We start from the raw sequence: 13,056 nt of genomic DNA, 5'->3' as shown, positions 1-13,056 counted from the left end.
ATATTTGACACTCATATATACGACGCTCTTGTTGATGTTGAGATTAACCTTATTTTGCGTAATCATTTTTTCAGCTAATTGAAACCCAAACCGTACTCCGTCTCAGAATTTTAGTATGAGCTCTGCAAGCAACAGATTACAGGGGAGCCGAGGTGCTTAAAAGCAAAGTCACCGCGTGCCTGCCAATATTTTCGTTCTTCTTTTTCCCCTTCCAGAAGACCGAATCCCATTCCCAGCCCATCCGCACGGACCGCACCATCCCCACTGTTTTATAGGGAGCTCCTCCGAAAGCGAGGTCCAGCGCCCCTCCGCTCCTCCATTCGCGCAAAGCCCACCCCGCAAAATCTCTCCCCAAACTGCCCCTCGCCGGCGATGTGCCCGACCACGCCCGATCGCGCCAATAAGGCCGCCGCCGGCTCCGGCGACAGGAGCTGGCGGGAGGAGGCCGCGGCCGCCGGCTCGCTGCGCCAGGTCGACCTCGACCGGGGCACCAACGGCTGGGCCTCGCCGCCGGGGGACCTCTTCCACCTGCGCGCGCGGGGCTACTTCTCCGGCGGCGGGGGCAAGCGCGGCAAGGCGCCGTCCGCCGCGGAGTGGCTGCTCCGCCCCGCCGGCGTCGACTGGCTCCGCTCCCACGCGCGCCTCGACCACGTGCTCGCCCGCGACGACAACCCCGTCGCCGCCGCCTTCAGACGCGCGCGCCTCAGGAAGGACCCCACCGCGCACTTCCTCCTCGCCGTCAATCTCCAGGTCCGCGATGCGATCCCCCCGCACCCGGTCCCGATCGATCGCATCTAGGCAGCTAGGCGCGTGAAACCCGAAAGTAGAGAGAGAGAGAAAAGATTCGATTTTTATTTTTTTTGTTGCGAGCTGTGACGCGTGCTTTCCTTGATTCTTCCAGGTGCCGGGCCGGCCGGACGCGTACAGCGCGGTGTTCTACTTCGCGGCGGAGGCGCCCATCCCGCCGGACTCGCTGCTCGGCCGCTTCGTCCACGGCAACGACGCCTACCGCAACGCGCGCTTCAAGATCGCCAACCGCATCGTCAAGGGCCCCTGGATCGTCCGCGCCACCGTCGGCAACTACGCCGCGTGCCTCCTCGGCCGCGCGCTCACCTGCCGCTACCACAAGGGCGACGACTACCTCGAGATCGACGTCGACATCGGCAGCTCGGCCATCGCCAGCGCCATCCTGCACCTCGCGCTCGGCGCCGTCACGGCGGTGACCATCGACATGGGTTTCCTCGTCGAGTCCCAGACCGAGGAGGAGCTGCCGGAGAGGCTATTCGGCGCCGTGCGCATCGCGCAGATGGAGATGGGGGCGGCAAAGTACGTGGAGCTGCCGCCCGATGAGGCGATGCCTGAGACGGCCGGCAGGGCTGGGGCGGGGTTCAGGGTCAGCTCGGCCAAGGTAGTCAATCATAGCCGCCAACAAGAACACGCCGGCGGCAAGGTCGGCAGGTCGATGAGTCTCCCGGAGCGAGAGAGCGGAGGTGAGGACTGAATTCTTCATGCTATCCCTATTATCTCCACATTATTGATAATTGATAAATACAGCAATGCCATTATTAGTTTTCTCACAATCATTCGGAGACTGCGAATTTTTGGTGTTGAATTAGAATAAAAGATGCAATTATTTGTGCTAGAATATGCCAGCTCGTGATGACAAGTACTTGTTTATGCAGCACATGGTCACATGCTCATCTTTAGTTAGGTATGTCACTAACTGATATCTAAGGGTGGACTGGATTCAGAAGTGTAGGCAGTTGAGTCTTAGAAGGCAGGAGAATTGATGGCAATGTCTCATGGCCGTTTTTAGTCTTCAACGCATCCTTGATTTATTTGAGTTGAACAGGCTTGGTATGCGAGCAATTTTTTGGGGGTGTTGATTATTTCGTTTGGTACTGTGATGACAAGGACCATTGCTGCTGTCATTGCTTATGTGAAGTGTGGTCTAGGGATCTGATGCTGCGAGCTAATAATTAGTACGGCCATTGGAAAAAACAAAGGGCTGTGTTTGTCTTGATGTGATTTTTTTTAATGACGTCTAAGATTGTGAAATCGGATGACAATACCAATCTCTATCAAGATAATCTCATGTTTCTTCTTGGTAGTATATGGCACTGTACCCACTTTGTATCCGCAGTTTCAGAACATGAAAAGGTTGTAAATTTGGGTACTGTTCACGTGTATGCAACCGTAGTTCCTCTCCGGAAGTACTTTACTTCTTTAGTCTGTGGCCTGTATAGAGCAAACACTGTAGTAGGTGAAAATGTGGAAAGTAGACTGGAGTCTCTTTACTGGGCTAGAAAGAGAAGATAAAAATGGTAAACAATGAAATTCAGACAATTTTCTCCGCATTGGGCATTTCTGCCAGGTTACAGGGAGTAAATGGGAAGGTGGGCATTTGCCGTTTGCTGTCCTCCATTATGCTCACAGATTGATGTGGTCCATGTTGGCCATGATCTGTATCTTGGGAATGCATGTTGCTTCCCTTGTTAAGGACGGGAGGGTTGGTGCTGGGTTAAAAACCTTTCTCGAACAAGATTACCTGCTTTCAGGGAGACATGGGCATGTGCCTGATACATGATTGATAACGACATATGCATTTAGGACCAGCGTTTCATTTAGGTTGGTTGCTAAGCAACCTTTTTGCACTGTCTTGATAGTTTGATGCACATTTTACTAGTGGGTTAGCTAACATTCTAGAACAGTAACATTGATGTCAAAGATGATATAGTTTGTTTCTTGGTTGAACTACATATTGCTTTTTGGTGGTCCGAAAGTTCATTATTTTGGACAAGAGGACGTGATTTCTGCCTGTGCCTTCATGTGTATGGCATGTCGGGCATATAAATGTGATCATAAGCAAAGCAATTCAATAACCTTTTAGCATATTATTTGAATGTATATCCAATCTACATCACATTATATTTCCCATTTAGATGAGTTATTCATTTGTTTGCATTTGAAAAATGTCCAGGATTTTCAGTTTTCGTCAAACACTCTTCAGGCTGCATTTTTTTAGATGAAAACTTCAGCCAGCATTTGTGTTACCATGTTCAGTTCTTATTTAAAGAGGCACACTACATTTATACACACATGGTTACAATGTCATGCTCTAATATCAAGATACAGCAGTGGCAAACCAAGTGACATTGTCGATTTCATCTTTTTCAGGAAAATAGTCACGAAGGATCCTGGTGCGGTTCCGAAACCATCCATCCATCCATCAGCGGAGGAAGATTGGCTAGAGCCGGAGGACACGATGGAGTGCCGGGCAAGGGTAACACAACTACACATAGCATAAAACGGGAGGAAAAAGCTGGTGCCACGACCACGAATATGGATGGATCCCTTCATAAAGTCGAGTCGAGTTCATTTGGTTGTGATGAGAAACCTGAGCCAAGCCCCTGATGGATTGATGATTCGTGCGAAATCAAAATCAAAATTAGTAGTATAAATATGATGAATCCTCGGTGCGTTTCGAATAACAAACATAATCATGGCGCCCGCCCGGCTTTGTCCCTCGGCTGCTGCCAGCCACACCTCTGGTCTTTCTCTCTCTGTGTCTGTATCTGCTTGGTGGACTAGCCTGATGTTGCCCGCGCGACCGCCAGCCACACCTCTGGTCTTTCTTCAGGAAGCTGCCGCGATTCAGCTGCTGGGAGCTGTAATCTGCATGGACATTGGCAGAGCTGCGGTTGCTGCTCCGCGTTTCTCTTGTCTGAATCCCAGTGCTGTTAGGAGGTAGGACAGCACTAGTTCATGTATGTCGACGCAGAAAAGGGAAGAGGGTGAAGGATCTCACGCACACAGACCACACCAGGCAAAGAGGCAAAAAAAAAAAAAAAAAAAAAGAGTGCGGCCGCCGGCCGGAAAGTCGGAGCACACGGAACAACCTCTTGTGGCAAGGAAAGCATATCCTGACTCTGCAGAGAGCCGAGCCGACGAGGGGGTGCGATGTGACGCCTCCGTCCGTGTGCCTTTTGTTTTGCAGGCGCAGCGTCTCGTGAGGATCCGCGAAAGCAGATCGCGCGGACCGGAGGGCGGGCCGCGGGTGCCCAGCGTGCGTGGGCGCCTGCATGCTCCCGTCAACTCGTTCGTCCGTGATGGCGATTAAAGATGGCGAGATCCGGCTCGCAGATCGCAGTCAGAGCCGTGTCACCGGGCATAACGTCTCGAATGGTCCCTGTCCCTCCGGCGGCCGGCCGGCCCTGCACTCATAGTCTGCGCTGCCTTGGTACGTCCGGCGCCGCGCAGCACTAGCAGCAGTGCTGGATGTGTCACCTGACAAATTCCTTCGGCGAAGGTACTACTGCGGTTAGGTTGGAGAGGAGAGGAGGAGGTGTGGGTGCATGCAATGCAAGCATGGCGACCCGATGGGCGGGCATGGCGACAGGTATCTCTGTAGATCTGGATCGTGCACCGTGCTGTCCTGGCTGGGGCGGAAAGCAAGGATCGCGCGCGGATGGACAGGTTGGGGCCTTCAGCCTTGGGGGTGGTGCTTCTGTGGGCAGCGCGGCGGCGGGGTCCGTCCGGCTGCCGCATCGAGTGCGTCGTCGTCGTCCGCGTTTGCGGCGTCCACATGACAACGATGTCTCGCCAACAAAGGACCAACATGTACAGCGAGCAATTTTCTCTGCCAAACAAGCGACCATTGGACCAGCAGCAGCGCAGCGGCAGGCCGCAGATGACGCCTGGAACGCCATCCTCCGCGGCCGCCTCAGCCTCGACGGCGGCGGCGGATCGTTCCCCGACCTGGCCGCCGCGCGCGTCAGGCGCCGAGGCCGCGTCGACCAGCACCCGCGCCTGTTTGCATCAGCGTGCAGTGGCCACCCCAGCGCGCCCAGCAACTCGCGCGGCGGCAGCCCGGCCTGACGTCACGGCGCCGCTGGGCGGGGTACTCGGCCTCGGCGTCCTCAGCGCCCAGCCCACGGGCCGGTGCTCGGTGCTCGTCGTTGTCGTCGGCAGGTTGCGTCCTGCATTTATATTTCGAAAAAAAAAAGGTTGCGTCCTGCACGCCATGCTGTGCTCGCCGCGCGAGGTCCACGTGGAGCTCTCTTCGGATTATTTCAAGTTTGTTTCGGTCAGGGGTTCATTTCAAGTTTTATTTCGGGTCGGCGACGGCGAGGCGGCTCCTGCGAGCTCGCGCTGCCGCCGCCCGCCGGCCAGCTCCGGGAGACCCACCGCCAAGCATATCGTGGTCGCCTCCGTCAAATCCACTCGCCCAGACGCTTCCACCAATCCACATTCTTCCCCGGGCGCGGGTCCCTAGGAGATGCTTAATTCAGCGGCGGCGTCGCCGGAGCATCGAATAACGCGGCGTCGCCGGAGCATCGAATAACGCGGCGGCGGCGGCGGCGGCGGCGGCGGCCCGCTGTGATGAGACAGCGAGGGATCCAATCCAACCACTTCACCTAGCTACATCCACGAGCTTCGCGAGCTCATCGCCTCCACCACCGTCTCCGCCGGCTGCCCCCCGGGGCTCCGCGCACCTCAAGCTCAAGCTCCCCAAGGTCCTCCCAACCTCCTCCGCCACTACGTCATCCATCCCTTCCCCCAAAGGTTCGTGCGACGCCCCCCTCCCTCGCCGCCCATTCGTCTCTCGCTGGTGGCGATTGAGCTGACCAAGGCATCTGTTTCTTCGCGGTTGCAGGTTGAGCCATGAGCTCATATTCGTTCAATGCAGTTTGGAATCGATTCTCCATTCTTCGCACAGGTGACCGAGGAGCCTGCGGAAGGTTCTTCCTGAATCCAACAGATCTACTATTTGTGGCATCAATGCATAAAAGGGTGTGCCTCTGTGGATCTTTCTCAGATATATTAGACTCACCTTACAGTGAGCTCCCAGACAGATAAGACGCGGAAGTAGGAAAAACAAGCAAGAAGTTACGAGTCTTCTTGATCATAAAAGGGCACGATCATTGTAGTGAGTGGTGACAGTGGCAACTCCACATCGCTGGTTGGACTCCTTGGAGGCAGGTAGAACCAACTGCTTTTGTTTTCTTACATTCTGCATTTCTGCAGTGTTAGAAATGGTCTGTATAGGCGAGGGACTAAAGCAGGTGCTTGATAAACAGTGTGCTTACCTGTCGACTTCTCACTCAAGGGGATATTTGGCAGTAGTAGTAATGGACTAATGGTAGTGATAAGGGTGCTCATCTGAGGACTTAAAAAATAAAAGATACTTCTGGGCCGTGTTTGGTTTGGGCTGAAAAAAATTTCGTTAATTTTTTTTTCACCTTTGACCACTAATTTAGAGTATTAAATAAAGTCTAATTACAAAACCACCTGCAAGACCCCTGGTAAATTCGCGAGACCAATTTAATGAGGCCTTTGACCGCATGAGTAGATAATGATACTGTAGCATCACTGTAGTAAATCATAGATTAATTACCGTCATTAGATTCGTCTCGAAAAGTTACACCCGTCCGTGAAAAGATTTCGCAAATAAACTTTGTTTAGTACTCCATGCATGCATTCGTCTTTTTGTGAAAAAAATTTCGTGCTTGACTTAGAATGCTCATCTTCAGTGTGGAATGACTGTTTAGTACTTTAGTATATTGAGGTTGGTGCTTGACTTAGAATGCTCATCTTCAGGGTCTCTGCATTTTGTTTGATGGATCATTTCATTTCGCTTAAATTTGTCAACTTGAACAGTAATGTCAATTCTATCTAACTTTGTCTGTAAGCTGGTTACCTGTGTATTGCTTCACGCTATGTGGGCGTGCCCTCTGAGTACTCCAGTTCTTGAGATCTCAATGAAACTGAAACACTGCAATTTCATATTCTCCATGTTCCTAAATAATTTCAATTTGATTCAACATTAAGTGACTTGATAACAGACGTTGAGTCCAGACAAGCCAAATTGGGCCATGCAGAACAGCCAGTGAATTCAGTTATTCAGAATTTAATATAAGCCAAATTTATCATTTCAGCCACAGGAAAAAAAAACTGAATCTTCTAGTCAAAGCTTAAGAAGTACATGTTGTCATGAGATGCATCACACTGCAGATTAAACTTTTCCTTTTTACAGCTTAAGCTACAGGTTAAAGGTCCAAAACAGTCAAAATGAATATATCCAGATTTGTCTTACTAAGGCCTGGAATTATTCTTATATCATTACTTGCATGTTCTTTCATACTTTGGTTTATCAATATGGATTGAAATAAAATGTGAATGTGAGCATGTTGCATATCCAGGTTACCACAAATTAACCTTGTGGAAGTTTAGAGCTCTATTGTGTTTTACAGGTTACCACAACATAGTGCTAGATGCTAATTAAGCTTGGAGCAGTGCTTAAGAATACCGAGTTTATGTAAGTGGAATATAGTAGTTACTTCTGCCTTCCTTTATGTAATGAGATGCTCTTAAGTCTTAATAGATATTATTAAAAAAAAGTCTTAATAGACAGGAATAATGAGAATTTATTTCTCAATACCTGTTATGAACTTATGGTCAGATGATGGGGTCTTCACAAATGAAGTAAATTGAGGTTGTGTATCCTAGCTATGTTACGTCAAATTCACTTTTTTAACTAATAACAAAGAAATTATATAGTGACATATATGCTAATTGCTAAATAACATGTAACCGACTCCTTTTCGTCAATGAAATGTGTGCACAGCTGGTCCTCAGGGGAAAAAAGAAGACATGGGTTCTTTTTTCCCTTCTGTCGAGTTATGGTTCCATGCATCTTGTCTTAGCGATCAAGTGATGTTGTTAATTTGTGGTGCTGCAGATACAGATTACTGTTGTTGCGCATTTAGTTAGCCATAAACAGGAACTTGTCTGTCCTTGTGGTTAGTCAGATAGACACAAATGTTTGACGCAGGCAAATCAATTCCTCAACCAGCTGGTGTTGTTTTCATAAAATTGTGCATTTCTGCAGCGTTGGAAATGGCCTCTAGGTGAGTGAGCAGGTGCTTGATAAACTCATGGTACTCATCTGAGGAATTGGTCAAGAGGAGATTTGGTGATGATAGTAGTACTGGTAGTCAGGTAGTGGTAATGGTGCTCATCTTTATTTAGAACAGGTCTGAAATTATCTGCACTCAAGAAAATGTGCACCTGAAAATGAAATACTGCAATTTGCTATGCTCCATGCCCTGGAGAATTTTACTAGTGCACCTGAAAATGCAGCTCACCAATAATGTGGGAAAGCACTGTGGAAACCAGGAATCCTGAACTGTGTTACAAGTGCTGTGAACTTTGGGTAAGAGTGTTCGTTTACTGTGTTGGTCACCTATGATGGCACTAAGCTCAGCTTTCGCATCTTTTGCCATGTTTCCTATGGTGCTCACAACAATGGTTGTTCTTGTTAACCGCAAGTCTTCAAAAATTCTCCATCCATCAACACAAGGACAGGAGGATTAGCTTGCAACAAGGAACATGACGGCATTAAGATTGATGATAAATCCGAAGGGAGAGTCTGACCTAGAAGGTACAGCAAATGCCAAGGTTCAACTTAGCATGCAAGCAAAGGTAAAATATTTCTTTACAATTGCAGTAAGACAGAGATTAAAAGGCTAATCTCAACCTGGATCCACGGAGTCGTCCCAAGAAAACCGAAGTGGCGTGCAAGTGTGCAACAGGAACTAAAAGTATCAGTGTCCACCGACGAAATGAAAGAAAAGAACCAATTGCTATCTTAGGTCTCCTACCCAAGATGCTGCACAACTTTCTCGTGCTTTCAGTCACGATCCACTCAGCCTGCCTTTCGGTACTTTTACAGCTAAGCTGAAAACGAAATGTAGCAAGATAAACCATTGGATTGTGCAATGAACGAGCTCTGTCAGGTCCGTGCGTCAGTCTGCTTGGTTGCCTGGTTGATCAGCATCCACTACCAAAGATGCATGCATGCTGCATGACACAATACACAACCAAAGCAACCCAAACGAGAGGCAGGCAGACAAAGGCCCTGTTTGTTTCCGCTTATAATCCGATTCTAGATGGAAATAAGCCAAAATCCCACCCAAACGTGTTGATTATTTTTCGATTATGTCGATCGCCGCTTCCCACGGAATCCTCGGAACAACGGAGGACCCGATTCTCCCCAAAGCGACCCAGAACTCGCGTACCTGGTAATCGAGCGATTCCCCTGCGCCCTTCCCCCAACTGCCCTCTCTCCCGAAGCCATTCCCCTGCGCCCCTTCCCCCAACTGCCCTCTCTCCCGACGCCATTCCCCGGCGCCCCTTCCCCGCCGCCCCTCTCCCTGCGCCGCCTCTGCTCGGGCTCAGGCTTGCCTCACCCCTGCCCTGCAGTGTGCCGCCGCCCAGGAACCGCGCCGGCCCTCTGCCGCCCAGGAACCGCGCCGGCCCTCTTCCCAAGTGCCAGCGGCGGCTAGATCTGGCGGTTTCCGCATACAAGGACCAGTTTCCGCATACAAGGAACGCTAGTTACATACAAGGACCAGTTTCCGCATCCTCCTCATGGTACAAGTTGCGGGCAATTTATTTTTCGATCAATAATTCCTCATTGCTACGTAACATGACATAAATTTGATATGCAGGAAAGTATTATCTTGTTGACTCTGGATACCCTAATAGAAAAGGATTTCTTGCACCTACAAGGGACAAAGGTATCATGTTTCCGAATGGCCTCATGGTCACCAACCAGTGGGATTGAAAGAGGTGTTTAATCATGCACATTCATCCCTTAGAAATGTGATTGAGTGGTCATTTGGAGTTCTAAAGATGAAGTGGCGCATTCTCAAGAACTTGCCCAGTTATCCAGTTAACAAGCAGTCCAAGATTATAGTTGCTTGTATAGCCCTTCACAATTTCATTAGGGAATGTGACTTAGAAGATCCGCATTTCGAAGAAGACGTTGAAGATGATAGTCCTCATCCCACTTATGATGACGATGGTGGTACTGGAGATGATGTCGATATGAATGCATTTTGTGATGCGATAGCTACCGCTATGGTTTCGTGATTTAGTTTATAAATTAGTTGTATCCATCATTTATGTAATTAATGTTTAGAAATTAGTGCTGGTACATCTCTTGGGCTAATTGTGATATTAATCTATTTGACCTAATAGTAATATAATTATGTAGTCAAGATTGTAAAAAATTATAAGAATTATTGAATTCTGCTCGTATTTAGCAAACAAATGAGATATCACCAGCCTCAAGGGTATTTCAGACTTTATACCACTCAACTCAGAGAACGGCTCAAAATAATCAGGATTGCCAAACACCCAACTTATTCAGACAGCCGATTCTCCAGACAGCTTGCTTATCTCAAAATCCTAATTCTCAGAAAAGCGAAGTCCAGAAAAGCGGAACAAGGCCAAAGAAACAACCTATCTACACAGCAACACCAACAAGCACAGACACAGTGCCCTGCCCTGTCATACTCCAGTCGTGTCCTCCGCCATCAGGCGTCAGCTCAGCTGCATCGATCAAACTAGTGTGAAAAGCTGACGAGGCAGCCATGCATCATCGTTGCGCCGCCGCGTACAGCTTCACTCCGTCGTGTCCTCCGCCGATTCGCCCGGCACCACGGCTGCCGCGGCGGCCGCACCGTCGCGCCTCCGCCGCAGCTCGCCCACGAGCTTCCTCAGGGCTGCGGCGGCGCCCGCGCCGTCGCAGCCCATGAACACCTCGGCGATGTCGGCGGGCGTGATGCGCACCCCGGCGGCGGCGACCAGGCCCTCCGCCTCGGCCATGAGGCTGCTCACCGCGTCGGGGTCGGCGTCGGCGTCCTCGTCGCTGCCATCGTCGCCGACGCCGAGGTAGTTCTTGGCGAGCACCCTCAGCGCGGGGGCCGTGCAGTAACCGAGCTCGATCTTGCGGTCCATGCGGCCCGGGCGGAGCAGCGCCGGGTCCAGCCGCTCCGGGTGGTTGGTCGTGAACACCATCAGCCGCTCGCCGACGCAGGACGACCAGAGCCCGTCCACGAAGTTGAGCACCCCGGAGAGGCTTATGGATTCGCGCCCCACCGCCGCCATGGCCGCCGCGGCGGCCGGCGACACCATGGCGAGCTGCGCCGCGGTCTCCTCGTCGGCGCCGCCATTCTTCTTCTTGTTGCGGTCGGAGAGGTCGAGGGAGCAGTCGATGTCCTCGACGACGACGACGGACTTGGGCGTGGTGGAGACGAGCAGGCGGCGGAGGTGGGAGTTGGTGGGCACCGTGGTGAGCTCCAGGTCGTAGACGTCGAACTCGAGCAGGTTGGCGATCGCGGCGACCAGGCTGGTCTTGCCCGTGCCCGGAGGGCCGTGGAGCAGGTACCCGCGCTTCCAGGCGCGGCCGACGCGCGCGTAGTGGTCCCGGCGCGCGGCGAAGCGGAGGAGGTCGGCGCGGATCTCCTCGCGGAGCGCCGGGTCGACGGCGAGCGTGTCGAAGGTGGACGGGTGCGCGAAGGCGTGCGAGGTCCAGAGGCGGTGGTGGTCGTCGCCGGGCCCCGTGGCGCGGTTGGTGTAGAGCCGGCGCTCCCGCGACTTGAGCCGCAGCCTGGTGGCCTCGGCGATGAGGTGGGGGATGTAGTGGTCGTGGATGAGGTCCCGGTGCTGGCGCGGGAACTGGAGCTCGAGGGTGCGCTGGTCGCCGCCGCCGCCGCGGCCGAACGCGCCGCCGTAGGGGCCGTGGCCGGCGCGGTCGACGGCGCGCGCGGTGGAGGTCCACTTGACGCGGACGCCGCGGAAGACGTCGTGCGTGGCGTGCGCGTCCGGGAGCGAGGCGACGGGGCGGGGCGACTGGCGCGGCTTGTGCAGGCGCACGGCGGGCGCCGTGGCGAGGCAGCGCGCGCCGAGGTAGAGCTGCGCGGCGTCGTAGAGGTCGTTGGCGCCGCCGCTGGCGCCGTCGGCCTCGTCGATGAGGACGGTGCCCCTGGGCGGGCGGAGCGCGGCGGCGACCCGCGCGAGGAGGCGGCGCAGGCACGCCTCCGCCTCCGGCGGCAGGAAGTCCCGCACGGCGGTGCGGAACACCATGAGCGTCGCGAGCAGGGACCCCAGCGCGCGCCAGTCCAGGACAATCTCCATCGCCGCGCGCCTAAGCTTCTTGCTGGCTCGTACTCGAACTCCGTGTGTGTGTGTGTGTGATCAGAGTGCTGCTCTGTCGAAGTGGGAGTGGAGTGAGGCGGGGCTTTGCTTTTATGCGCGCGCCGGATCGGAGCCGATTCGGGCGTCGGCTTCTCGGGCTGGGTGGGGTCGTCTGAGCGGAGTGGTTGTGGCGGCGAGGTGTGGCGGCAAGGGGTTGGCCGGAGGAAACTCTCGCCGTTCACGTTCTCTTTGGGTCCTTGCAGGCCAAGGAAGCGGACGATGCATCCGCCATCAGCTAGCACACGTCAGCTGTGGCAGGGACGGTCCCAAATGCTACGCCGACAGGCCTCTCGATTTAAGGGTAAATTATTCTAAAAAAATATAAAGGTAAATCGAGAGATTTAAGGGTAAATTTTTATCGTAATGGCAGTGGTGGGTAATTTTTATTTTTCTATTTTTCTCCGATTAACGTGGGAATTTCTAGGCATTTAGAGCGAATGTGGAGGCTCCGTTTGTTGGCCAAATAATAAGATAATAGATTATTCTAAAAAAAGATATAAAGGTAAATGGAGAGCTCTCTTGTTACTTTAGAGCATACATGAGTAAGTAACGCCAATCTCAGTGGGAGTTTCACGGACACAGTTACCTGGACTAAGAACTAGGTAACTGTGACAGATGAGTTTCATGGTGATGAAACTCTCCTCACATTCCATGAAACTTCATCCTTCTCTCTCCTTGCCATGTCAGCAAAAGTGATAGTATTTAATGTTATGAAACCCTCCACGAAACTCCCATTAAGACTGGGCTAACTTTAATGCAAGAAGAAAGTAATAAAGGGGAGGAAAAGAAACAATTCCAGCGATGGCTAGCGACCCCAGCATGTTGACCTTCTTCTTGGCGACGAGCGGGCGAGAGGTGGCCGAAGCGGTCGGCGGCGAGTCGCAGCCAGCCGTGGGGGCGGTGGAGGCCGGTAGGATTAGGGATTTAGGGTTTCCGAGATGCACTACGAGAGATGATGGGGGCGAGGTTCCATCACCGACAGGTACAGAGGGATAGTTGGTGGCGGCGGCA

The 13,056-nt window shown here is 52.3% G+C and overlaps 2 protein-coding genes and 2 long non-coding RNA genes across 4 annotated transcripts; 3 read left to right on the top strand and 1 right to left on the bottom strand.

Annotated features, from left to right (window-relative positions):
• The first annotated feature begins 227 nt into the window (after positions 1-227).
• On the top strand, positions 228-3,527 carry LOC120704357 (protein ENHANCED DISEASE RESISTANCE 2-like). Its single transcript, XM_039988712.1, has 3 exons — positions 228-750; positions 902-1,490; positions 3,178-3,527. Exons 1-3 carry the CDS (start codon positions 373-375, stop codon positions 3,183-3,185), a joined length of 975 nt encoding a protein of 324 aa, XP_039844646.1. The 5' UTR covers positions 228-372; the 3' UTR covers positions 3,186-3,527.
• A 596-nt stretch (positions 3,528-4,123) lies between these two features.
• Positions 4,124-6,194, top strand: LOC120704358. The gene is made up of 2 exons (XR_005687535.1): positions 4,124-5,565; positions 5,657-6,194. It is a non-coding gene; the product is annotated as an uncharacterized LOC120704358 (long non-coding RNA).
• A 497-nt stretch (positions 6,195-6,691) lies between these two features.
• Positions 6,692-8,810, top strand: LOC120704359. Its single transcript, XR_005687536.1, has 2 exons — positions 6,692-8,215; positions 8,332-8,810. It is a non-coding gene; the product is annotated as an uncharacterized LOC120704359 (long non-coding RNA).
• Positions 8,811-10,122: 1,312 nt separating this feature from the next.
• LOC120704355 (AAA-ATPase At3g28580-like) lies at positions 10,123-12,198 on the bottom strand. Its single transcript, XM_039988711.1, has one exon. The coding sequence runs from the start codon at positions 11,983-11,985 to the stop codon at positions 10,471-10,473; it is 1,515 nt and encodes a 504-aa protein (XP_039844645.1). The 5' UTR covers positions 11,986-12,198; the 3' UTR covers positions 10,123-10,470.
• Positions 12,199-13,056: the final 858 nt, after the last annotated feature.

This window comes from Panicum virgatum, chromosome 4K (assembly GCF_016808335.1).
Source record: "Panicum virgatum strain AP13 chromosome 4K, P.virgatum_v5, whole genome shotgun sequence".
In the NCBI taxonomy this organism is placed as follows: domain Eukaryota; kingdom Viridiplantae; phylum Streptophyta; class Magnoliopsida; order Poales; family Poaceae; genus Panicum; species Panicum virgatum.
This window is presented reverse-complemented; position numbering and strand designations above follow the sequence as displayed.

Coding starts and splice junctions, on each gene's coding strand:
- LOC120704357 (XM_039988712.1), top strand. CDS start 373: ATGTGCCCGACCACGCCCGATCGCGCCAATAAGGCCGCCGCCGGCTCC. Junction 751..901: donor TCCTCGCCGTCAATCTCCAG/GTCCGCGATGCG, acceptor TGATTCTTCCAG/GTGCCGGGCCGGCCGGACGC.
- LOC120704355 (XM_039988711.1), bottom strand. CDS start 11,985: ATGGAGATTGTCCTGGACTGGCGCGCGCTGGGGTCCCTGCTCGCGACG.